General features: G+C 38.7%; 1 protein-coding gene and 1 long non-coding RNA gene across 2 annotated transcripts in view; one reads left to right on the top strand and one right to left on the bottom strand.

The window, feature by feature from the left end:
• Positions 1-2,811, bottom strand: part of FAM174A (family with sequence similarity 174 member A) — a 41,419-nt gene extending 38,608 nt beyond the window's left edge. The window contains exon 1 of the mRNA XM_023588456.3: positions 2,121-2,811. Coding sequence (XP_023444224.2) covers positions 2,121-2,557 — 437 coding nt within the window. The 5' untranslated portion in view covers positions 2,558-2,811. The remainder of the gene's footprint in view (positions 1-2,120) is intronic.
• On the top strand, positions 2,648-3,918 carry LOC131273445 (uncharacterized). The gene is made up of 2 exons (XR_009180667.2): positions 2,648-2,783; positions 3,703-3,918. It is a non-coding gene; the product is annotated as an uncharacterized lncRNA (long non-coding RNA).
• The last annotated feature ends 23,183 nt before the right edge of the window (positions 3,919-27,101 follow it).

Below are 27,101 nucleotides of genomic sequence, written 5' to 3'. Positions count from 1 at the left end.
TAGCTCAGAATTTGGCTAACACACAACATGCTACTAAGCCATCCAATAGATCAAAAGACTCTTCTTCCAAGCTTTCCAGCAATGGAAATAGAAAATTGGTGGCAATAAACATTTGCACACAAAATTATAAATAAGATGGAAGCACAAGAAAAAGAATGAGTAAGGGAAATCCTACAAAATTTATCAGATGCATGATTCTCAAAGTATGAGAAACAGAATACTTAGGGTACTCTGGATGTTTACATGACCCATAAAGACATTAAATAACATTCAATCACAAAATTAAAAAAAAAAAATTCTCTTTCAATGTGTTTTTAATCTTTCTTCATAGCAAGGAAAAAGTCTCGGTCTGGGGTTAATATGTAATACCCTCCGAAAATTTTCTAACTTACCCTTAAGAGGGTGGACCTAGATTTGTTGGCCTTTGTTAATCAATAATAACTAGGCCAATTCATATTGTTTACACCAGGGGTTCACAAACTTTTTGGTCTCAGGATTACTTTACATTCTTAAAAACTGCTGAGGACTCAAAAGAGCTTTTATTTAGATGGATTATATATATCAACATTAAACATACTAATTATACCTGAGAAAAATTTTAACTGTCAATCGATATAAAATATTAAATACATGTGAACATATTTTGCATGTGCATGTTAACTTATTATAGGAAAAACAACTGTATTTTCAAAGAGGAAACAAAAAACTGTAGAATGGCATTGCTTTCATTTTTCAGATTCCTTTAATGTCTGGCCTAATAGAAAACAGCTAGATTCCAAGATTTGTTTCAAACTTTGCAATGTGTCATTTAGTTGAAGGATATGAAGAAAATCCAGTTTCACATAGATTATGAACTTGGAAAAGGGAGGAGCGTATTAACAGCCTTTTCGGATACAGTGGTTACTTTTTTTTGATAGTGCACCAAAACTTGACAAGTGGTAGTTTCTTAAAGTTGCAACCATGAAATCTAAAATGTTATCAATGGACTCTGTGCACTCTATAAACTTGGAATAGTATGTGTTATTATGAAAATAGTTTTCATCTTGCAAATCCCCTTAAGAGGTCTCAGGGACTTGTCCATTTCCCTGGAGAACCATTAACCACTAGCTGACACTAAATTTTATCAATGAGTTATTTAAGCCAAGTTATGCTGGTTTGCCATTCATGATAATTGACTTGTTCAAAAGGAAACTTTTAAATGAAAAACTTGTCCTCTAATCTATTTTAAAGAAAAGGAAACTATCTCGTTTTTTTTTTCTCCTCAGCTCATTCCTTCGCTGACTCCTTCTAATGTCAACTCCTCTATATGTCAACTCCTCAGAGAGGTGATTCTCAACTGACACACTTCAAGAGACTTTGATAGATTTTTTTCAAAACCAATCTTATTACATTACTTTATTTTAATACTATGATTGATGCCATAAGTTTTTTTTCTTTAGTAACAAAGCAATGTATTGAATGCAGGTTTAATGATAACAGTTATAAATATCACTAATTGATTATATAATTCCCTTTCTACTTGCTAAGACATTCATAGTGGAGGAAAAGTGACAATCATCTGTTTTCATTAATAAGCTGGTACTATTTCTAAATTTTATAAACCTAAAAGCCATAAGAAGGCCCTTCCGCACTATTAATCCACTCAAATGAATACTGATTTCATATTAAGTGGTAGCAATGTGCAAAAAATGGCAAAAAACTGAAAACCACTAATAAATAGGAATCCTGCTCTTATGGAGTTTGCATTCTGAAAGGCAAAAAGACAAGTTACATACACAACAATATGGAGAGTATAAAGAGAGAAGTATCACATGTTAGCGTGGTTGAAATTCAAGGGAACACAAGATTAGTCTCAGTTCAGGGAAAGGATGCCCTTTGAGTCGGGCCTAGCACACATAAGATGTGGAAATGGTGAGGTACTAATACTTGCATGTTTTTGCGGAACTTAACCTTTTCATCACAGGTTTAAATTCCCCCAAAGGTAAAACAAGGCGTTAAGACAGTCATCCTCACATTCTTACTCAAGCAGCCAGCCTTGCAACTGGGAGCGGTCCCGGGTCAAGGAAACCTGCGTCAATCTGGGGGAAGGTCACAAGGCGGCCCCTCTCAGGCTCGCTCACCTGACCGTCCTGACGACAAAGTACACCAACACCGCGCCGCTCACCACCATCAACACCGTCAGGGCCCGCTGGGTCATGGGTTTTTCACCCGGGTTTGGACTCACAGCGAGGCCGCCGCCCACTGAGCCTACTTCCCCGGCCTTCCCTCCGTGACCGTCCGTCGCAAGCTCCGCCCGGGAGCTGCTGCCATTGCCGCTACCGGCGCCCCGCGGCCCGGAGGCCTCAGCCGCAGTACGGCCTGGCAGCTGAGCTGCGGTGGGGCCCGAAGGCGGCGGCGGCAGGGTCCGCGGCCGGGGTTCCGGCGGCCCTGGGCCCGGCGCGGCCTTAGCCGCTTGCAGCAGCACCGCCAAGGGCCCGCTCAGCGCTGGCAGCAGCAACAGCAGCAAGACCGGGGCCAGGAGGCGGCTGAGGCAAGAGCAGCAGTGCGGGGCTTTCATCGTCCCGCGTCCGCCCTCTCACCACGTGGGACCCGCCGGGCCCGGTGCCCTGGCTGCAGGAAGGACCATGAACACAATGGAGGACGAGGAAGAAGTGACCGAATTCCGGACTAAGGCCCGGCGGCGGCAGGTGGCAGAGGCGGCAGCGACATCAGCTGCCTGGAGAACCGGAAGTTCGCCCATATCCGCAGCCGCTGCTACTACCGACGCTTTCAGTTGCTAACATGTACGGGCGGGGCGCGTTCAGTGACGTCACATGCTCTAGGCTGCCCGCGCTGGGGCCCGGCAGGGAGAAATGGAACAGGAACTTGGAGGAGGGTTTTCTTACTTTCCTACCTAATTAGGGAAAGGAGGGGTAGCTGGGATGGGTCACAAGGAAGAAAACAGACAAAAAAGAATTACAACTCTTTGCATGCGGGAGGCACAAGAGATTAGAAGCTCGAATTTTGAGTTTTCCTGGTGCAAAACCGTACAAATACATCTAATTAGTAAGTGGCACTTGGGTTGAGCAGATAGATACTAACAACAATAACAACAAAAAACCCTCTTGCACCAGAAAGATAAGTTAATATTTATCCTTTTTAAAACTTATTTATTCAAGCCACTTAGTACTCTTTCTTTCAACGTGTAAATTCCGTGTATTGGAGGGTGGACAAATAAGACGTATTCATGCCTTCATAGCCCTTACGGTGAGATGGGGTTAACAACAATAAACAATCACACTCATTCTGAATCATTGTATGAGTTATGAATGAAAGGTACAGAAGCTAAAGTACAGATTTTGTAAAGGGCTATTTTAGATAGGGTGAGCAAGATGGTGTTTTTTTTGTTTGTTTTTTTAGCTGCATGCAGGAAGCTCCTGCCTGTGGAATTACAGGGACTAGTCATCTGATACTATTTTCAGTGTGAGAAAACCCATGTGTGACACACACTAGCTTCAGAGACCAACGCGGTGTTTTATCAGAAATACGTGGCTCTGGATTTCCCATCTTCTTCATTCTTGATTTGTTTCTAAATTTATTCAGAACCATACATGGTATTTAATGCATCCCCATCCCCCACAACATTCAACTTATCTTTCCTTCATGCCAAAATCTGTTATCTCTGAGTTCCTCATCTTGAATAATGGCATTATCTTCTCCCAGGTGCTCAGGCTTCCCATCTGCATCAACCTGAGAGGTTAGTACAGGGAAAAGGGGAAGAGGAGTCAAAGCTGGGACGGCAGAAAATGCGTCTGTGAGACACCACCCGGAAACCCCCTGAAGGAAGGCTGCTACTAAGAAAAAAGCTGGAAAGACCTCTCAGAGACCCTGGCATGAGGTCTCATTTGGAGCCCCCCTTCAAGGGGAAGCCCGGGTTAACTCGAAACAGACCTCCCCGTTGATTCCTGGTATCTCCTAACAAAAGGCGTCATCATTGGTCCCCTGAGAGTTAACAGGTTGGGGTTAGAAATTCTTGTGTATTATGAAGGGTACAGGATCCTCTTTGCCTGGAGGTAGTCCTCATCCGTGTCTGGATGTGTACTTTTATTTTTCTCTCATTTCTCTCATTAAACTATTTTTACTGGCCTAACTAAAATGCCATGTTCTTAAATTCTTTTATGTGACATAGCCAAGAACCTAGAGGGATCCAGTGGCTTCTGACTTCAAACCACTGCCAGAAACTGGGACATGCAAAGTGTGAAATGATTTTGAAATTTCAGAATCAAATTAATGTTTCCAAGTAGAGCAAGCCATGTTCTAAATGTTTCTCAATATGTGATTCTCAACAATCAGAATCAGAAAGGAAATTTATTAGAAATGCACATTCTAGGTTTCTATTCTAGAAATCTGAAACAGATTTTTTGGTAGTGAAGCTATGGATTATGTATGCATTTTTAACAAGCTTTCAGGGTGATTTTCATTTACACTAAAGTTGAAGAATCTCATTCCCGGATTCAGATGTTGTCAAATGCTGCCCAATTCCCTAACATCTTTTCCTGTGAATCACTCCGTTCTGTTCCTTTCCAGCTTCTCACAACTAATGTTTATATTGCTAGGGCTGTGCACTACACTGCTTGGCTCCCTGCCTTATCTACTATTAAAAGAAGCAAAGCCACCAGCATAATCAAAGCTGTGGGTTTATGGAAAGAAACTGCTAGAGCAGGGAAATCTCAAACTGGGGATGTTGGACTGAGCATCTCAAGGTAGTGAGTTGCAGTGGTTTATAAAGGCAATTAGGGATCTTCTAAGTGGTAAGTTATAATGATTGGTTGACATTTAAGTTCTTCATTGCATAGGACGGTCTTGCAAAGTAGAGAACTATACATCAGTTTGTATAGCATAGTTGCCCTATTTTAATAGGCTATACCTACTGGGTAGAGACCAGCAATTCACTAAATGTTGCCTAAAATGCCACTTTGTTGGGACTACTCAAGTTTTCTTAGAAAGTCCCATCCTTAGTCAGTTTTATCTTTCAAAAAGTCCCTACCATGTCTCAGAAAGGAGTCTATTTATCTTTAATTAACACTACCTTTAGTTAAACTCTCTATATTACTGTCAGAATAAACTTTTTCAAGCTCAGATCTCTCTTAAAATAACAAACAAATAACTAGAATTTTCAGAGGTTTTCAGTCCTCAAAAACAATGACCTAGGCAGGAAAGGAGCTGGAAATTATTGTGTACTTTTCAGAAAAACATATTGCTTATAAAGCATCATGAAATAATGATATATTCAAATCTTTCATAAGTACTAGAAACAATATTTCTAGGAGGAACTATAATATTATGCTAAGTGTAATATAAAATGACAATTTTGAGCACATATCTATTTAAAAGACAAGTTGCTAAACAAAACGTAATTGGTTGTTTATGAAATTTTTATTACTGTTACCCGACTGCTTGTTTACTTATCTACGGGTTTGAAAAAAGTTGTATCAAGAATTAGAGATTTAAAAACATACAGGGCAGAAAACTATTTAAAACAAGAAATGTATATCAATTCATTTAAATTCATCTGCATACTAAGAAAAAACTACCATTATTCTAATTTATTAAGGAACACCTCAGCTGATTTAACAGTTAAGAAGCACTAGCCTTGTGAATAAAATTTAAACTCCTTAGTGTAGACTTGAATAATAATTGTAAACATTTAACTAAGCACCTACTAGTTACCAGATACCCATGCTATCAAACATTAAATTATTAGCTTGTTTAATCCTTCACAAAAATCCATTATTGTTCCTATTTTACAAGTGAGGAAACCGAGACAGAGGAATATTAATTAGGCCAAACCCACATGATTAAAAAACATTGAACCACAGAAAAACATATGCATGATTCTTTAGAGCTGGATTATTCATAATATCCAAATGGTTGAAACAATCCAAAATTCCATCCATCAATAGATGAATGGATAAGCAAATGTGGCACATTCATACAACAATATGTAATATTATTTGGCCATAAAAAAGTAATGGAGTACTAATACATGGTGCAACTTGGATGAACCTTGAAAACATTGGCTAAATGAAAGAAACCAGTCACAAAAGTCCAAATATCATGTGCTTTAATTCACATGAAATATCCAGAATAGGAAAATCTGTAAGTAGATCAGTGCTTGCTTCTGACTGGGGAGAGGGAAGAAAAGATGGAAACGATAGCTAAATACTACTGGGTCTGTTTTTGAGATTTTGAAAATGTCCTAAAAAAATTGTGGTGATGGTTGGACAATCTCTGAATATAGTAAAAATGATTGAGTTGTACACTTTAAATGGGTGAATTGTATACAGTATGTGAATAATATAGCTCAATAAACTGTTAAAAAAGAGAGCTGGGTGCTAAACCTAGGCTTCATTATTATCTTCTAATTAAGGGTTTCCATTATTTGATTCAGATGCCTATCACTCTTCAGGGACCAGAAGGATATCTGAGTCTTATTCTCCTCAAGGCTAATATCAGAACCTCCAGAGGCAGAGAGGGTGAGTGGAAGGGGACTTAGGGAATTTGCATAATGTAGAACAACTTATGCCTTTTTTCATTAAATAACAAAAAACAATGGCTTACCCCACAGCTCCACCTGATGACCTTGATGTGCATCTCATTCAAGAGAACCATGTCCCATTATCACTTCTAGCTTTTAGGGAACCTGAGAATTTTCATATTTAGATGGATATATTCTAGTCCCCAAACAAAATGTGTTCATGTTTCAAGGAAAAATGAGAAAATTGATATTTGATAACCGTGTCACTTTCAGTACAATTCAATAGAAGACAAGATTCAGTAAACATTCCCTGGTGTCAAAACCTCCTTGCTTTTCCAGAAAGTATGAGGGAAGATATGAGGTGGACTCAACTGAAATGATCACTAATTGCTACATCTGACATAAAGTGTCTCATACTCTCAAACTCTAAGTGGCAGAAAACTACCACACCAGGTGACTCCGTCTATCCCCTGAAACCATGAAGAAAATCGGGTGGAATATCCAGAAAAGAGACTATGAAGAATAATCAAAAAGAGAAGATGAACCAAGGGACCAAGAGAAAGTATTAAAATCCAGAATATGAAGGTAGGGATTGGAATGTCACAGTGACTGAAGCCCAGTGCTTCTGTACAGCTGTTCTTCAGAGCAGTACTATTGGGTGAGGTGTAAGATATTTAAGTAGGAACATGAATAATTGTGAAGACCAACTACCTACAGATGACAAATGGCTATAAAGATGGATTGTTTTTCCTGAGAGGAAAGAAACTCACAAGGTGAACCTAATAGTTGCCCTGGATCTCTGCCTAGGGACAGTTTCCCAGCTGCCGTGCAGTGAGTGAGGTCAATCAGAATATGTCAGTCTCTCTTATTAATTAGGCAGGGATCAGAGTTCTGGGCCATTGAAGTGGTTGGAATCTGTGGGTATATTAGTCAGCCAAAGGGGTGCTGATACAAAATACCAGAAATCGGTTGGCTTTTGTAAAGGGTGTTTATTTAGCGTAGGAGCTTACAGTACCAGGCCATAAAGCATAAGTTACTTCCTTCACCAATGTCTATTTCCACTTGCTGGAGCAAGATGACTGCCAACATTTGCCAGGCTTCCTGGGTTCCTCTTTTCCCAGGGCTATTTTGCACAAATATTGTGTCACTTCAAATTTCACTCCTAATTAGATCAGACTATTGTAAGTAAATTTTGAGAATTTCCTTCCAATATTCCAGTAGTATTTATGTGCCTATTCATATACACATATTTATACTTTTTGTTTATATTATCTATTTAGAATGATGCAGTATATATACTTTGTCCAAAATATCTTTGTGTACAGGCATTTTAATGATTGATTTTATGTATTTACTATATTGGACTATTCCCTTTTAGCTGGAACACTATTATTAAAAATACTTCTAAAGTATTATTTTATTTAATTATTTTTCTACATCTCTGCCAATGAATTATTTCTTAAATGAATGTATACCAATGACCTCATTTTAAATTTATTATCTGTAACAGATTTGTTTACATCTGATTTCCATAGGACCACTTCAATGCAAGGTGGAGATTTGGTAGTTGATATTGACAGGTAGCACAGGAGGGCTAGAGGGGTGAGGGTGAAATTTATATTTTAAACCCTAAGAATCAGGACACGTATCTTGGAAAGGGAAAACAAAATTCACCAAGGCAAATGATACATAAATCTTTGTGAACAAATCTTGTGACCAAAATCTTGCTATTCTTCAGCTAAGCTGAGGCAAAATTTAGAATTTGTTGGAGACACTTAAGTTTTCAATTTCAGGAAAAGCATATGATATCTGGACACTAATATATTAGAAATAGCTCATTAATTTAGAAGGTAATACCTGATGCCATACTAAAGGTGAAATGCTTCCTAATGATAATATGCATCCATATTATGAAAACATAATTCATTTTAAAAATACGTTTGTTATCCAAAGTGATAAATTCATATGATTAAAAATTTAAAATGTGTCAAAGGATATTTAGTGAGAGCCCTCTTCCATCTCTATTCACAAGTTATATAGTTCCTTTATCTAAAATCTAATGTTTTCATCTTCTTATGTCTCTTTCAGAGATATTCATGTACAGAAGATCTAAAATGTTTCCTTTTGAGCACACATGGTAGCATTCTTTGACAGTTTGGAGTGGGATAGATCCATAAAATCATGTCCTTAGAACTAATCCACTCCTGTGCCTGTAAACCTATTGTAGGTGGGAACTTTTGATTAAATTCCTTCAGTTAAGGGCCTTTGATTAGACTGTGTGGCCTGGGCTGGGTCTCAGTCCACTTACTGGAGTTCTTTATAAATGTGAGAAACATTCAGATAGACAGTAAAAACTCCTGGAAGCTGAGGGAGAAGGCCCCGGAAGCAAAAGCTAAAATCAATGACACACAGAAGCTGAGAGGAAGTCACTGAAGCCAGAAGCTGAAAGCAAGGGGCCCAGAGGAGAGGGAAGAGAGGTACAGATGCTGCCATGTGCCTGCTCACCCACAGCTGCAGTTCAGGGAGAAAGCTCCTCCCCATGATGCCTTGATCTGGATACTAACCAAGCTAATGAATCAATTTGTAAAAGCCAACCCAATTTTGGCATATTGCCTTGGCAGCCTTTAGTAAATTTAAGCATTTTTAAAATACAGTTTTGCACTGTGATTTTTAATTTTGATTAAAAATACTGTGGAGCTCATTCACCTCAGTACATAATGAGATTATGTTACAAAGTTCTAATCTCGGTCTAATTATGCCTTTTGTTGGTTCTAGGAACTTTCTCCTTTTTGCTCCATAAAAAGACTTAAAAAATTTATTTTATAGCTACAATTGTATAAAGATGAATATAATCTGGACTAGATGCATTATTATTATATTCATTTTCTTTCAATTAAAAAAAATTAAAATTATTACATTTCCACAGGTCCCTAAAAGTATGATGAGCCCTAGGCACTGTGCCTCGTGTGTCTATTGTATAAATCAACCCTGGTTATATTGCTATAAATAGTTTCATTATAAGGAAAATAATAGATTTTATCCTACCCCCATTGATGAACATTTAGGTTGTTTCTAAATCCCATGATAATTTAGTTTCCTAGGAAATAAGGTTAACTTTGAAAATCACATTAAACAAAAAAGTTTATGTAGTCATTTAGAATAGTAACACCTTATGAATTAAAATTATTTTGTTTTCTTGCATTTTTTGTGGGGACTGGTAGTAAATCAGATAACTCAAATACTAGCTCGGCATCTAAAGTACTCCTTATTAACTTTCTATCACAATTCTTCTGCTTCTCTCTTTCCATTCTCCATTCCCTTCCCCCTCCCTTCTCCTCCATTCACACTGATAAATCCTTCCCATTTCTTATTCTTCTTCCTTTCTCCTAGCTATTCTTTAGGCTGGCATGTACTCTAGTTATTTAAACATGTTAATAGAATTCAGAGATGTATAAATGACAGGTATTTATCTCAAAATTTTTGTTATTTTAGAAGTGCCTGCATAGAATTTCCTTGGATTCAATATATAGATAAATAGCCTAACACAAAAATTAATCCATATAATGTGAAATGTCTAATAAACCAAATTATCAAATTACCTTGTTCTAAACTCTCACAACATGAACTGTATGTTGAGTCTTCTAGATAAAGTGAGTCTTCACTTTATCTAGGCTTAACACAATGATCATTTAGGTATAAAAGGTTGTTTTCTTAGCATTAACATGAAACTCTCACAACAGAATTAGTACTGCATAGCTTCTCTCAGTGAGATATTTACCTGACTGCTTTTATGCTTATAGATTAGGGATTAAAGCCAAAAAAAGGCAAGGAGATATAGGTGAATGTATATGAATTCCAAAAATAGATATTGGATTATGTTTGTGAACTGGTCTTTTCCTCTGGGCATATTAGATTGTATTGGAGTCACTTTTACTTGATTAAAGAATAATTAAGGCTTTGATTGGGCCACATCAGTAAGATGTTGAGTCTGTACCCCCTTGGTAGATGGGGACCAACAGAGAAACCACACCGCAGAGAAGGGAGTTTTGATTTTTGAGCCGGAGTCTGGGAAGTAAGTACACAGTGTAGTAGAGCTGCTGACCCCTGGGGAGAGAGACAGAGCTGCTTGCCTGATAGTTTAGAGCTGGCCTTGTGGACAGAGCAGGGCAACTGAGCCCAAAAGGAACAAGCCCTCAGAAGAAAGGAACCCCGGAAACCCTAACTCTTGGCAGTTGTTGGCAGCCATTTTGCTCCAACATGTGGCAATAGACTTTGGTGAGGGAAGTAACTTATGCTTTATGGTCTGATAACTGTAAGCTTCTACCACAAATAAATACCCTTTATAAAAGCCAAAAGATTTCTTGTATTTTGCATCAGCACCCTTTTGGCTGACTAATACAATGATGAACTAGAGCATGATGTTCTCATCTACAAGTGGAAGCTGTTGCAAATTCTAGCCAGTTTTTATCATATAAGAATAAAAGCCCTAATTCTTTTTTTTTCAAAATAGTCTAGAAACCCAGTAAAAGTAAATACATAATTAAATAACTAGCACTGTGCAATCAGCTCTGCAGAAAAAAATCAAGTACATCAGTAAGCTGTATAACTTATGAGAAAGCAGTTTAAAAATTCTTTGTAAATTCTTTCATGGAAGGAATTTGTAGCTGCCCTTGGCATCTACTAGAAGTGCCTGGCACATGGGTGGTGATCTATAAATATTGTTTTTATTTATAGAATGAATAAGAAAAGATGATTTCTAGTTTAGAATTTTTAAGAATTTTCATATGTTTCAAAAGAAACATGGATCACATGTTTCCATGGATCCATGGATCCATCGATCACAACTCTCTGAATAATAAAAAAGATGGAAAAGGTGATGCAGATTCTTCCAAATGATCAAATTTCATTATTTTAAAAGAAAAACTCTACAAAATAGATTTTCATATTTTAGTACAGTTTCAGAACTCTGATGGATTGTGGGAGGAAATGTCCTCCTGTAAATTTTATAGAAAAGAAAAGAAAAGAAAAGAAAAGAAAAGAAAAGAAAAGAAAAGAAAAGAAAAGAAAAGAAAAGAAAAGAAAAGAAAAGAAAAGGGATATTGAATTTATCAGGGTTCTCTAGGGAAACAGAATCAACAGGAGATATCTGCCAATAGTAAAATATTTCATAAGAATCTCATGTGACCATGGGGATGCACAAGTCCAGGTTCTGCAGGCAGGCTGCAAACCAGGGGCTCTGATAAAAGTTCAATGAAGCTCTTTGACAAGTTTCTGGGAGATGCTGGCTGAACAAACACAAGCTGGGGAATTCTGTCACTTTCTCTTTTAAGGCATTCAACTGATTGGGTGAAGCATCACTCATTTCTGATGGCAATCTCCCTGATTGATATAAATGTAATCAGCTATCTTTGCAGTACAGTAACTGGTGAATAAAGTCCATAAATGTCTTGTATTACAATTAGTCCATTGCTTGCTTGACTGAACACCTTGGCACAGATACTGGCCAAGTTGACACATTAGTCCATCCCTTGTCAACTTGGGAGCCACACATATAACCTTAAACTATACTTAGTCTCTAAGTAAAAACAATAACAGACAAGCATATATATATATTTCTGCCTAACAATGTTCAACTTTCCTGCATACAACAGGAAATGCATTAATTCCCTAAGAATAGGGTGCAAATTATTGGATAACATTTACTCTAAAACTTGAAGTCCTCAAATATTATGACATCAAACTGATACAACTTGTTATATAATAAGGGAAAAGGTTGGGGGAGAAGGCAAAGAAATTCATTTTGTGTACATATACAATCATAATCAAATGAAACAAGGAAGAAAATTCATGACCATTACAGTCCTCATTTCTGTAACTGGTCACATGGTCGAAATTCACATTAATCACTACTTCTTCCACTACCCATTTCATGTTCCCATTACCCTCAGCAAGCACTTCAGTTGGCCATGGTTCTTTGCCTGGTGGGGTGACACAAACTTTCATTCCTGAAGATTCTGGGCCATTGTTAGTCCTGCTTGGATTAGATAGTTGCAATTTTCCATTGATTTTAATCATAGGACATGGCAGTACTAAGAGACACCCTAGAGGATCTTCTGTATTCCAAGAAAACTCTTCTTTACCCCCATTATGTAGATGCAGTCCTATTTTCCCTTGATAGTCAGGATTAATTGCCCCAGCCAGTAGAGTAATACCTTTCCTTGCCTGTTGATTCAGAGATAAGAGGAGCCCAAAGTGGCCAGGTGGTAGTCTTAATTTCCAGTTCAACGCAATCATTGTTCTGTTCCCTGGTGGCAGCGCTCCTCCTTTTTGGACTAAAACCTGTAGATCAGCAGAGCTTAAGGTTGCAGAGACAAGAAGCAAAAATTTTCCTAGTGGGTCACTAGGGGTAATAGTGAGTGGTGCCACTTCCATTTCCACCCCTTGATTCCTGGACCCATGGATCCTAGTTAATGGAGAAATGGCACCATAGAATGGATGCTGATTTAGAGCATACACAGTCTCCTGGAGAACATTGCCCCAGTCCTGCAAGGTATTGCCAGCTAGCTGATACTGTAATTGAGTCTTCAAAAGGCCATTCCATTATTCTATCAATCCAACTGCTTCAGCATGACAGGGAACATGGTAAGACCAGTGAATTCCATGGGCATGTGTCCATTTCCACACTTCATTTGCTGTGAAATTGGTTCCTTCATTAGAAGCAATGCTGCGTGGAATGCCATGGCAATAGATAAGACATTTGGTAAGTCTATGGATGGTAGTTTGTGCAGGAAATGCAAACCCATATCTGAAGTATGTATCGATTCCAATTAAAACAAATTGCTGCCCCTTCCATGGTGGAAGTAGTCCATAATGTTCAACCTGCCTCCAGGTAGCAGGCTGATCACCCTGAGGAATGGTACAATATTGGGGGCTGAGTGTGGGTCTCTGCTGCTGGCAGATTGGGTACTCAGCAGTGGCTGTAGCCAAGTCAACCTTGGTGAGGGGAATTCCATGTTGCTGAGCCCATGCATAACCTCCATCCCTACCTCCATGGCTTCTTTGTTCATGAGCCCATTGGGCAATGACAGGAGTGTATGAGGTATGAGACTGAGCATTAACCACAGAGTGGTCATCTTATCCACTCAATTATTAAAATCTTCCTCTGCTGAAGTCACCCTCTGGTGAGCACTCACATGGGACACAAATATTTTCATGTTTTTTTTTTGCCTACTCAGAAATGTCTAGGCACATACTTCTTCTTCAGACCTCTTTGTCACCAATTTTCCAATCATGTTCCTTCCATTTCCCTGACCATCCAGCCAAACCATTGGCAACAGTCCATGAATCAGTGCACAAATGCACCTCTGGCCATTTCTTCTTCCAAGCAAAATGAACAACCAGGTGCACTGTTCAAAGTTCTGCCCACTGGGAGGATTTGCTCTAATCACCATCTTTCAGGGATGTCCCAGGAAGGTGCTGCAATGCTGCAGCTGTCCACTCTCAGGTGGTACCTTCATATCAGGCAGAACTATCTGTAAACCAGGCCTGAGTTATCTCATCCTCAGTCAAATGATTATAAGGGATCCCCCAAGAAACCAAAACTTTGCACTGGAAAGAAGATAGCATGACAGCGATAGTGACCATTAGTATTTGGACTATTTCCTCATGTAACTTACTTGTGCCTTCAGGACCCACTTGAGTCCTATCTCATATATACCACTTCCACTTTATTGTGGAGTGCTGCTGTTCTCACCCAACTTTATGGTTTGGTGGGCCAGACAATACCCAGCTCTTGATAGGCAACTCAGATCTCATGGTAAGTTGATGGCCGATGGTTAAATGTAAAGTCTCTACTAAGGCCCCGTAGAAGGCCAAAAGCTGATTATCAAAAGGAGAGTACTTATCTGCAAAGGGTGGCAGTGCTTTGCTCCAAAACCCTGAGTGTCTGTGTTGTGATTCTCCTATAGGGGCCTGCCAAAGGCTCCAGACAGCATCTCTATTTACCAATGAAACTTCCAGGACCATTGGATCTGCTGGATCAAATTACCCAAGTGGTAGTGCAGCTTTCACAGCAGCCTGGATCTGCCACAGAGCCTCCTCTTGTTCTGGTCCCCAATCAAAACTAGCAGCTTTTCTGGTCACTCGTAAATGGGCCAGAGTAGTACACCCAAATGAGGAATGTGTTGTCTCCAAAATCTGAAGAGAACATCTAAGTATTGTGCTTCTTTGTTTGTCGGAGAAGGGATGAGATGCAACAGCTTATCCCTTACTTTAAAAGGGATATCTCAACATGCCTAACACCACTGGACACCTAAAAATTTCACTGAGGTGGAAGAACCCTGTATTTTGGTTGGTTTATCTCCCATTCTCTCTCTCATACAAATACCTTACTAATAAGTCTAGAGTGTTTGCTACCTCTTGCTCACTATTTCCTATCAACATGATAACATCAATATAATGGAACAGTATGTAGTCTTGTGGGTAGGAGAGATGATCAAGGTCCCTGAAGACAATATTATGACATAGGGCTGGAGAATTGTTATACCCCTGAGGGAGGACAATGAAGGTATACTGCTGGGCTTTCCAGCTGAAAGCAAACTATTTTTGGTAGTCCTTTCTAATGGCAATTGAGAAAAAAGCATTTGCCAGATCTACAGCTGCATACCAGGTACCAGGAAATGTGTTGATTTGCTCAAGCAGTGATACCACAGCAACTGCAATTGGAGTCACCACCTGGTTAAGTTTATGATAATCTACTGTCATCCTCCAAGATCCATCTGTTTTCTGCACAGGCCAAATAGGAGAGTTGAATGGGGATGTGCTGGGAATCACCACCCCCACATCCTTCAAATCTTCAATGGTGGCACTAATCTTTGCAATCCCTCCAGGAATCTGATATTGCTTTTGATTTATGATTTTGTTAGGTAGGGGTAGTTATGATGGCCTCCATTTGGCCTTTCCAACCATAATAGCCCTCACTCCATAAGTCAGAGATCCAATGTGATGATTCTGCCAGTTACTAACTGTGTCAATGCCAATTATGCAGTCTGGAACTGGGGAAATAACCACAGAATGGGTATGGAGACCCACTGGACCAACTGTGAAGTGGACCTGAGCTAAAACTCCATTAATCAACTGACTGGTGGACCACAGTGATGTTTTCAGTCTCCTGGAATTAATGTCATTTCTGAGCCAGTATCTAATAATCCCCAAGATATCTGATCATTTCCTTTTCCCCAATACAGTTACTCTTGTAGAAGACTATAGGTCTCTGGGGAAAGGTAGGAGGAAGTTTAACAGTATACATTTTTTGGCATTTTAACAGGATCCTTTCCCAAGGGAACATGGCCTTCTCCTCATTCAAGGAACTCTGGATATGTAAACTGTCTCAAGTCTGGGAATTGACTATGGGGCAATGATTCTCTCTGTCTGTAATTTGAGTTGAGGTTTTGTTCTCTCAACCTAGAACTCTTCTGTTTATACAGATTCAGAAGAAATTTAGTAGACTGCCCATCTATTTCACTTCTAGGTACCCCATGATCTATTAGACAACACCATAATTCTCTGCAACTCAGACTATTTTGAGTGCTGCTTTGAATGTGCCTTTCATTGTGGTAGCCATGCCCACCTCATTTTTGGTTATTAACTGCTGATACTTGACTTGTACCAGACCGAGATCCAATCATCCACATGTTTAAGTATTCTAATTCCATTACAGCCCTCCCTACAGTAATATCTGGATGACAGAGAAAGCAACCACAGAGCTCTTCAGGGAAGATGGAGTTAGTCTTACAAAGTTATGCCTCACGATCCTGGTTAAAGGTGTGTCCTATGGACATTCCTGGGGTGGGTGGGCAGCTCTCAAATGGTAAATCCATTTTAGCATTGCATTCTCTCTAAATCTTTGAATCCCCTCTTCTACTGTACACCAGGGCAAATTGGCCATCTCAACCTCCAGACATGCTAGACCAGCTCTTGGTCCATGTTTGAGTCAGCCACCCAAACAAACTGTTAGAGCCCTTTCTAACCCCTTGAGCTAGAGCTTTGAATCTAGAATTTCTGCTTCGTGGGCCCATACTAATAAATTCAGCCTGACCCAACTTTATATTCCTTCCACCATTATCCTATGCCCTTAGTATCCATCCCCACACATATTCTCCAGATTTCTGTCTATATAAGTTGGAAAACTCTTGCAGTTCTTTCAGTGTATACTGTACATCCTCATGGGTCACACTTTGTATTTCACCTTTGTGGGCTTGTTGTGATTTTAGTCTAGTAATAGGTCTGGAAGACAAAAGAGGTGGTAGGGGTGGGTATGGAAAAGGATTAGAAATGCCTTGCGGGAAGTGGACTTGGCCCAGTGGTTAGGGCATCCGTCTACCACATGGGAGGTCTGCGGTTCAAACCCCAGGCCTCCTTGACCCGTGTGGAGCTGGCCCATGCACAGTGCTGATGCGCACAAGGAGTGCCATGCCACGTAGGGGTGTCCCCCGCATAGGGGAGCCCCACACGCAAGGAGTGCGCCCAGAAGGAAAGCCACCCAGTGTGAAAAAAGTGCAGCCTGCCCAGGAATGGCGCTGCCCACACTTCCCGTGCTGCTGACGACAACAGAAAAGAAACAAGACGCAGCAAATAGACACAGAGAACAGACAACCAGGGGGGAGGGGGGAAATTAAATAAATAAATAAATCTTTTTAAAAAAAGAAAAAAAAAAAGAAATGCCTTGTAAGCTACCTACCTCAGGGCAATCTTGCATTTTTTTCTGATGAGAAAGGTTTAATTTCTTCAGGCAGGAGTTGGAAGGCAGTTTCTTCAGGGCAGTCTGGACACCAGGAGTGCATGCTGGAGTTTGGCTGGTACCTGCATCAGGGCTGGGAGGAGGTCCAGACTTCCTGGGGCAGGCTGGAGGTTGAGTGATACAAGGTTGGCAAGGTGTGGTCTCCACAGAGCAGGCCATCATAGGCTTATCTGGTAAATTCTCAGCAGAATATAGGGTTCCAATATCCCACCAATATTGTCAACATCCTTTATGTCTCTATCCCAATTCTCTGGGTTCCACTCCTTTCCAATCCGTGCCTTCACTTTAACTGCAGAAACCCTGTGGGGCTGAGATTTTAGTTTCCTTTGTAACTTTGCGACTCATACAGTGATATTTTGAGTTTGGTTCTTAGATATTTTGAGCCTGTTACTACAGGAAGCAAGATTTTCTTTCAGAGCACACATAGAAACTTTTGATAATTTATGCAGTGTTTAAGTTTCAAATTTGAAGCCTTTAACTCATCTCTTTCTTTTTTAACACTATCCAGAGTAGGAGAAGCCAGCCAACATCATTATACCTTTTCATTCCACAAAACTCTGTTAAGGTGTTGGAAACACTCTCACCCAGAACCTTACTTTTTATAAGCGTGGAAGTAGGGGAATGCAGTGGTGATATTTTGTGTATCTCAATTGCCAACTCTTGCCAAGGACTATTCATGGCCTCTTCATTAATGGAAAGGGAGTCATTAGTACCCCGAGTCCAATTAGAGTAGAGAACCAATTGCAAGAGCCAGAACCACCTGAGACATCCCATGTTTAAGACTCTGTTCCTCAAGAACCACTCCTGGTACCAATCTATATTAGTCAGGTTTCTCTAGGGTAACAGAATCAACAGGGGGTATCTGCCAATAGTAAGAGATTTTATAAGTCTCTCACATGACCATGGGGATGCACAAGTCCAGGTACTGCAGGCAGACTACAAACCAGCAACTCTGATGAAAGTCCAATGAAGGTCCTTGATGAGTTTTTGGGAGATGTTGGCTGCCCAAACATGAGCTCGGAAATTCTCTCTGAATGCTGAATTCACCTCCCCTTTTAAGGCTTTCAACTGATTGGATAAAGCATCACTCATTGCTGATGGCAATCTCCCTGACTGATGTTAGTGTAATCAGCTATCTATGCCGTAAAGTCCCTGGTGACTAAAGTCATAAATGTTCTTGTATTACAATTAGCCCATTGCTCGTTTGACCAAACAACTGGGCACAATTACTTGGTCAAGTTGACACATTAGCCTAACCATCACAGATATCTAGGAAGATTGTATGATTTGCATGGTGGACACAAAGCTAGTTAAAGGCTGAGCAGAACTCAAATCTCCACATTTTGAGAACTGGGCCCTTTTGTACTACAGATTATTTTCTAATCTGACACTAACACTATACCTCAATAGACAATTTGATAAGAAGGATATAGTTCCTGACAACCATAACAATTTTACATTTTTAAAAGTTTTAAAACCCCTTTTAACAAGAAAAAAACTTAAAAATTAAATTATTTGGAGAACCAGTAAAATGGCAGTGGAGTAAGGAACTTCTAGAATCAGCTGCTGCTATAATGCAGTTAGTAAACACCCAGAGCTACATGAAGCTAGCTGAAGCACCTGTTTGAGGGCTCCAGGAGGCCAGAAGATCATCTTGCAACATACTTGGAGGAATGAAAGGAGACTGCCCATCTGCAGAGAAGACTTGTAAGTAGGGCGCACCATGCCGCGGAGGCCAGTGCCCATCCTCCATTGGAGGCACAAGCTGTCTCAGGAGCTGTCCCATGGCTGGAATTGAAAGATCCACCTCCCAAAAATGGGGGAGGAAGAGACAGTTGAGCCCCAATTTCAGCTACTGATGAGTAAATTCAGCAGGTTAAACCGTAATCTTAAGAACAGTTAAAAGTTTGAGCCTGTCCAAATCAGAAAGACACTGAGAACTGCCATCTTCACTCCATGCCTGGCATGAGGGGAAGCAGGGTGGATGGAAAACCCTAGTGCTGGTGGGGACTGGCTTCTTTCCATCTAGATCAAATTGCAGCTCTAGCCTAGGCCCCAGGCCCACCTCCAGCAAGGAGGAAGCTGCAGGGACCTGTGCCAGCCTATCTAGGAAATTACCAGCCAAGCTATAGAGGCTGGTGATAATCCTACTTTGGTGGCATGAGCCACCCCAGGAGCTGTTCTGTGGCTGGAATTGGAGGCTCTATTTCCCAAAAACAGGGGAGAAGGAGACGGTTGGCTGCCGATTTCAGCTACTGATTGGTAGACTCAGCTGGCTAAGATATCACCCTGGGAACAGCTAGGGTGTGAATCTGCCCAAGTTGGAAAGAGGCCAGTGGCTGCCATTTTGACTCTGCCCCAAGGGGATGCCCTGCTGATGGAAAATCACAGTGACAGTAGGAACCAGTTTCTTTCACCCAGATCGGCCTGTAGCCCTAGACTAGGCTTCAGCCCCAACTTTAGCAGGTAGAAGGCTGGCAGGCCCTGTACCAGCCTCCCCAGATAACTGCAGATACCTTTGGCTGGCACAGATGGAAAGTTGGAAGTCTACCAGGACAACTGTGGTCATCTTGGAACCACACTGTATAGATTGCTGCCCACACCTGCAGGGGAAAACAGGGCATAGAGCTTCATTAGTCTCTCTGGACAACTACAGTCTAGGTCTGCATGACTTGGATTATCCCACACAGCTGTTACTCTGTCCCTATCCCTGGCAAATGAAAAAGTTGGAAAAAGCTTCTTTGGTCCCTTGTGCAATGAGGGCAGCTTGAGCCTTCACAGCTTATAGCACCAACTACATGTTTGGCTCCTACTGCACAACCAGCAAGGGAGAAAGGGTAGGAAGGCCTAAACTAAAGAGAAAAACTGCACCCGGAATAAATACTCTAGTAAGCCAGATGCCAAGATTCCAACAAAAAATTACAATCCACACAAAGAAAAAAGGAAGCTATGGCCCAGTTAAAGGAACATGATAAGCCTCCAGATGACATAAAGGAGTTGAGACAACTAGTCATAGATGTTCAAACAAATCTCCTTAATAAATTTAATGAGATGGCTAAAGAGACTAAAGATATTAAGAAGACATTGGATGAGCACAAAGAAGAATTTGAAAGCATACATAGAAAAATAGCAGATCTTATGGAAATGAAAGGTGCAATAAATGAAATTTTAAAAAATTGGATCATTTAATAGCAGATTTGAGGAGGCAGAAGAAAGAATTGTTGAGCCTGAAGAAATTGCCTCTGAAAGTGAACATACAAAAGAACAGATGAAGAAAACAATGGAAAAAATTGAACAAGTTCTTGGGGAACTAAATGACAGCAAAAGACATGCAAACATACATGCCATGCGTGTTCCAGAAGGAAAAGAGAAGGGGAAAATGGCAAAAGGAATATTTGAAGAAATAATTGTGGAAAATTTCCTAACCCTGTTGAAGGACATATATATCCCTGTCTAAGAAGCACAACATACTCCCATCTGAAAAAAATCCAAACAGACCAGTTCTGAGACACATGCTCATCAGAATGTCAAATGCCAAAGACAGAGAGAATTCTGAGAACAACAAGAGAAAAGAAAAACATAAATATAATGGATATTCAATAAGATTAAGTGCTGATTTCTCACCAGAAACCATGGAGGCAAGAAGTCAGTGGTCTAATATATTTAGGATATTACTAGAGAAAAACTTCCTGCCAAGAATCTTATATCCAATAAGACTGTCTTTCAAAAATAAGGGCAAGATTAGAATATTCACAAATAAACAGAAACAGAATTTCTAAGCAAGAGACCAGAATTTCAGGAAATACTAAAGGGGGTGTTAGAGCTTGAAAAGAAAAGACAGGAGAGAGAGGCTGGAATAGAGTCTAGAAGTGAATAATACATCAATAAAAGTAACTGAAATTGTCAAAAGATTGGTGAAAATAAAATATGACAGATAAAACTCAAATAGTCAGGAATAAACTTAACCAATGTTGTAAAGCACTTGTATTCAGAAAACTGCAACTCAGTGTTAAAAGAAATCAAAAAAGGCCTAAATAACTGGAAGAACATTCCATGCTCATGGATTGGAAGACTAAATATAATTAAGATGTCAATTCTACTAAAATTGATATACAGATTAAATGTAATCCCGGTAAAAATTCCACTAGCATTAAAAAAAAAAATTGAAAACACAATCATCAAATTTATTTGGAAGGATAAGGGGACTTGAATGGCCAGAAACTTCATAATAAGGAAAAGCAAACACTCATCTCAGACTTTAAATCTTATTACACAGCTATAGTAGTAAAAACAGCATGGTACTGGCCTAAAGACAGACATGTAGACCAATGGAATCAAATTTATGGTTCAGAAACAGACCCTCACATGTATGGTCAATTGGTTTTTGACCAGCCTACATCAAACCCACACAGCTCAGGTGGAAAAATCCATTCAACAAATGGTGCTGAAAGAATTAGATATCCATAGTCGAAGGAATGAAAGAGGACTCCAATCGCATATCTTATCTGAAAATTACCTTAAAATGGATCAAAACCTAAAAATAAAAGCAAGAACCATAAAACTTCTATAAGAAATCGTAGGAAAATATCTTCAAGACCTGGTGGTAGATGGTGGATTCTTGAAGATAAGAGGAAGACTGAGATGGTCTACTGATGTTTAATGTATGTAGAAGTTTTAATTAGCTTTACTGTAAAATTGTGGAAATGTATAGAGTGGATGGTAACATACAGTGAGTAACAGCTAGTTTATAAATGGGGATGTGACTGAAAATAATAGTTTAGTTATGTAAATGCCAGTTGACAGAATGCTAGAGAATAATCTAGGAACTGAATAGCACAGTAAACCAAGAGGTGGGTGAGAATTGTGGTTGATGGTACAGATGCAAGAATGTTCTTTGTGGTCTAGAGCAAATGTGTATCACTACTACAGGGTGTTGGGAATGTGGAGAAGCATGGGAAAAATACAACAAGAGTGACCTATGGACTATGGCTAGTAGTAATAATATAATATTCTTGCATCTATGCAAAAAATGTACTGTGTTTATAATGAGGCAGTATGGAAAATGAGAGCTAAATGTACACTATGGACATGGTAACAGTCAGGTGATATTATCTAATCTGTAGCAAATGTTCCACAACAGTGTTGTGTGTTGATAGAGAGGTGTTGTTTGGGAATTCTACACATGTGCATGATTGTTTTATAAGTTTACAACTTCTGTCATAAAAAGTATTTAAATAATTTAAATTTAAATATTTAAGTATTTTTAAAATTATAATAGGGTGGGTTGAGGGAAAAACACACCAAGTGTAAGATAAGGAAAATGATTAGTAGTAAGATTTTGACAATATTCCTTTATAATTTGTAACAAATGTCTCACGACAATGCAAGGTGTTGGTAGAGGGTTGATGTATGGGACCCCAGTTTGTTTATGCATGTTTGCTTTGTAAGTTCACAACTTTTACTACACACTTAATTGTTTACATATGTTCATACATAAATGATATAAAAATAATAATAGGATTGGTTGGGAAAAATACTTTGTTTAGTAGTAATATTTTGACATGCTCTTTAATCATTAGTTAAAAAGTTCTAACAACAATGAAAGTTATTGGTGGCAGGGTGAGTTATGCGAGTCCTGTATGTTATATATGTTTGTTTTGTAAGTTCACAACTATTATTATACACTTATTATTTATATATGTTTATGTATGAGTGATATACTTCAATAAATTAATTTTTAAAAAATTAAATTGTGTTTTTTATTCTAAAGTAAGTTAATATAGCTAAACATTTAATATGAAAATGTTTAATTTTATGCTTATGATATACTCAAAAGTCATTTAAAGCTAAATAAAATCTCAGCTGTGGTTTGCAGACCATTTTATGGTACAGTTTACAAACATCAGTGAATGATTGTTCTTGTTTTATCAGGCAAATGTGTTTTTAAAATTGAAAATCATCCAGCATGTGTATAAAATTCATCACAAAGTATGCCTAGAACCATATGTGAAAATGGAAATATTGATGTCTGAAAAGAAATATTAAGAATGTGTCTTATTCAGACACTACAGGCATGGCAGACAGCTCAGGAGTTTGGTGCCCTGCCAGTGGGCCCTGCTTTGGAATTTATGCTCCCCATTGTGACAGTTTGATTCAGTTATGGTTTTCCTACACATAGCTATTCTGCCCCCTCTATTTGAACCTATACTCAGTACTAGAGTTGATATGTTTATGCCCAAGAGACTTAAATCTTTGAGCTGTCCATGTCCAGTTAGGCCCTGAATCTCAACAGAGTTGCAACACCTACTCTCCAGTTCACTGGACTCACCCAGGGCAACTAACAGGGAGATGATGACAGACAGTGACCATCCCAAGGAACAGAGAGTTTGCAACTGTGAGCAAGTTAATCCCATCCATCTGCCCTTTAGGATCACAGGCCCCTCTCATTTAGAGGTGGAGTGGGCATCACCATCCCAGAATTCTCAGGATAGGGGAATGAACAATGGACTAGAGTAGACTTACTGTTATTCTACTATAGACTTATTGTGATCCTAGCAATGGAAGAACTTATATCATGGATGTAGAGACAGTGACTCCTGGAGGTTCTGAAGGGAGGGAGAGGGAAAAACAGGTATTATATAGGGGCATTTTCAGGGCTTGGGAATTATTCTGAATGACATTGCAATGACAGATATAGGCCATTATATATCTTGCCATAACTTACACAATTGTGGAGGACAGAGTGTAAATTGCAATGTAAGTTGTAATCCATGCTTAGTAGCAGTGCTCCAGAACATTCATCAATTATAACAAATGTATCATACTAATGAAGGATGTTGTTAATGTGGGGAAATGTGGGATAGGTAGGGAGCATGGCATATGGGAATCTCCTGTTTTTTTAAGTAACATTTATGTAATCTAAGTATCTTTAAAAAAATAAAAATAAAAAATATATTTAAAAAAGAATGTGTCTTTAAAAATTCAGCACTGAACATATTTTCTATCTAAACGATTTCCTGCAAAGCAAATAAGTTTCAGAATTTGACACCCATGATTCCCCTTATCAACCAACACTCTCATACCAAGAATGAGGATCTGTGTTTGTTATCAAAGAAGCATTTCCTTCTCACCAACGTTGTTGTGATTTTCCAATTTTGTGTCTGTAGGAAAGGAACAGTAAAATAAAGCTGTGATGGCAGCCTAACTGTCACTTTAGGAATGTCCCATAATGTATATAAAACTGCTAGGTTTTAATTACATTATATAAATGCATATTAAGATGTAGAGGTATGCAGATTTATCCTATGCCTAGAACTTTAAATGATGCCAGTTGGCTTATGGGCACACCATGGCACAACAAACAAGTAAACACCATCCACAAGCTCATGATGCCATCCAGATATTTTCCCAGCACCTGCTTATTTGCTCCCCATTGCATAACGATGCTTTTCCAGGTTTGGCTGACCTCTTGTGCTGGGGGAGATACAGATGGTGCACTTGGCCTGCATCCTGACCTAGAGCACTGTAGCCTAGGAAAGGACTTTGAAAATTTAAAGAATGTTTGCAGAATTGGTAATTTATTTTTCATATATCTTATTGTGTCTGTGTGAGAAAGCATTACTAAATTTGAGACAATGAATTAAACTAAGGGAAGTAGAAACTGGGAATTTCAGTGTTCAATATCTGCACTCCTCCTATGTTTTGCTAACAAAAATCTTTGTTCCACATGAATCACTGGAGGACACTAATAAATATAGCAATCCTAAAAGCATATACTGAACATCCTGTTATGTGAAAACTACATATTCTCTCACAGCAGAAGGGGAAATAAAGATAAGACAATAAGATGAAAAGCTAATACTGTACTTTTAAAGTCTTCCTAACTCTTCTGAATTCAAGACAAATACAGCAGAAGGAAAAGGAAGGAAAACAAATATCCAAGAATGATGTCATTTACAAAAAAATGTTTTAATGCTTATTTTGCTGGTCACCAGGAGAAAAATACTTCACACCACAAGCATCTGTCAATCAAAGATAATTGGTGAGAATTTTTTAAAGGTGTTATATGCTTTAATGTGATTCATTCATTCATCCATTCTTCCAATTTTTCAGTGAGTACTATATAGACATTCCCAGCACCCCTCTTTGGTAGCTGCTTCACACCCACACTCCCATGCCCACTAGGCATTGTGACCCCACTTCCTAGCCATACATGGTCAGTTCTAGATGGGTACTTGACCTAAGGAGGACCATTCAGAATCCAGTATGATGAAGTTAGAATTGGCATTAAGATTTGACTCCAATCTGAGAATATTTTTTGAGTGAATCAAATGAAAAATCTCAGCTAAGTTTTCTGCCATGTGGGCTTGGGTTTACTCAAAGCTTATTTGGCTATAGAATGAAATGTAATGTGATAGGAAGACAGAAACAATTACTGTAGGTTTGCTTGTTATTCGGCTGGTTGCTTGGTTGTTTTAAACAGTATTATAGTTTCTAATTCTAACATTTTCTAAGGTCTAGCTACTTTCATACCATTAGCTTTTCTGAATTTTTGCTTTTATAATACATTCCCTTTTAGTTTTTCCTAGCATTAATTTGCTGTCCTTTGCTTGATTCTAAAACAATATCAATTATTATTAGTTCTGGGAGGAGGAACTTTTTAATGTGTCTGACATTGATAGTTCAAATAACATATAGTCCCAACTTTTGAGGCGCTTATAGTCAGATGAGAGGAGCTAATATAATAAACATACATTCAATGAAATTGCAATGACTTTCTAGAAAGAGTAGAGAGATGCTGTGAGAATACGATATGCTGTTGAACAATGGGTTAAAATTTTACAAATACTCAGTTAAAATAAATAATTGTCCTTTAGAAACAAAATGCATTTTTGACATCTCTTTTCATTGGAGTAAGTCACACATTAACTATGCCACATAATGTAATCTGCTTTAGCTAACTTTGACTGCATTGCTGCAGTCAAAATTGATATACATAAGTTCTCTACCAGCCAATGTTAAGAAAAATGGTAATTAGCAATAATTTATGGTATTACATATGATAAGGATAGGGAATTCCCAATGGTATTATAAAAATTGTGTAAAATAAGTTACTACAGGAATAGGTATTTTGGTTTTATTCAATTTAGTTACATCTAAGTTCCTAATGTCTACTGTAAATTTCTCCTTAAGATCTATTTAATATTTAATACAGAGAGTTTAATAATTTCCCCAAATAGATAAAACAAGAATGATTAATTGTATATACCATGTGTGCAATATGTGTTGGTCAATCAGAGAATTATTATCTTTTCACACAAAACTAATCACTCATAAAGTATTTCTACCCAAATGGAACTGTGTTACATGAGTGAGAGTTTATATTTCTAAAATTCTCTGATTTAAGGCTTTTAAATGGAAAGATAAATGACTTTAAGATTCCTATTAGAATGACTATGAGATAAAATGTAGCTTTGAATTAAGAAATACTGTTTCTTTTGTAAAGCAGAATATGTGTGAAAGGTCTTTGTACAAAGTAGGGAAAGGTCTTTCCCAGGAATACTGTATTACTGAAGAGGAGTGGTGAGGGTGGAAATATTTATGTCTGGGAAATCCATCTCATTCTGAAAAAGAACTTTGCAGATTTATACTTTGGGGTGGCAGATCTTGAATGTCTGGAAACTTAAGACTGTTGGCCTATTCAAATTAAAGTATGGTATTAGACATTTATCTGAGGTCACTAGAGTAAGTATCTGTTGAAGGTAGAGGTATATGTAATGTATACAT

Source organism: Dasypus novemcinctus, chromosome 2, assembly GCF_030445035.2.
Source record: "Dasypus novemcinctus isolate mDasNov1 chromosome 2, mDasNov1.1.hap2, whole genome shotgun sequence".
Lineage (NCBI taxonomy): Eukaryota > Metazoa > Chordata > Mammalia > Cingulata > Dasypodidae > Dasypus > Dasypus novemcinctus.
Note: the sequence above shows the minus strand (reverse complement) of the source record. Positions and strands in the feature narration are given on the sequence as shown.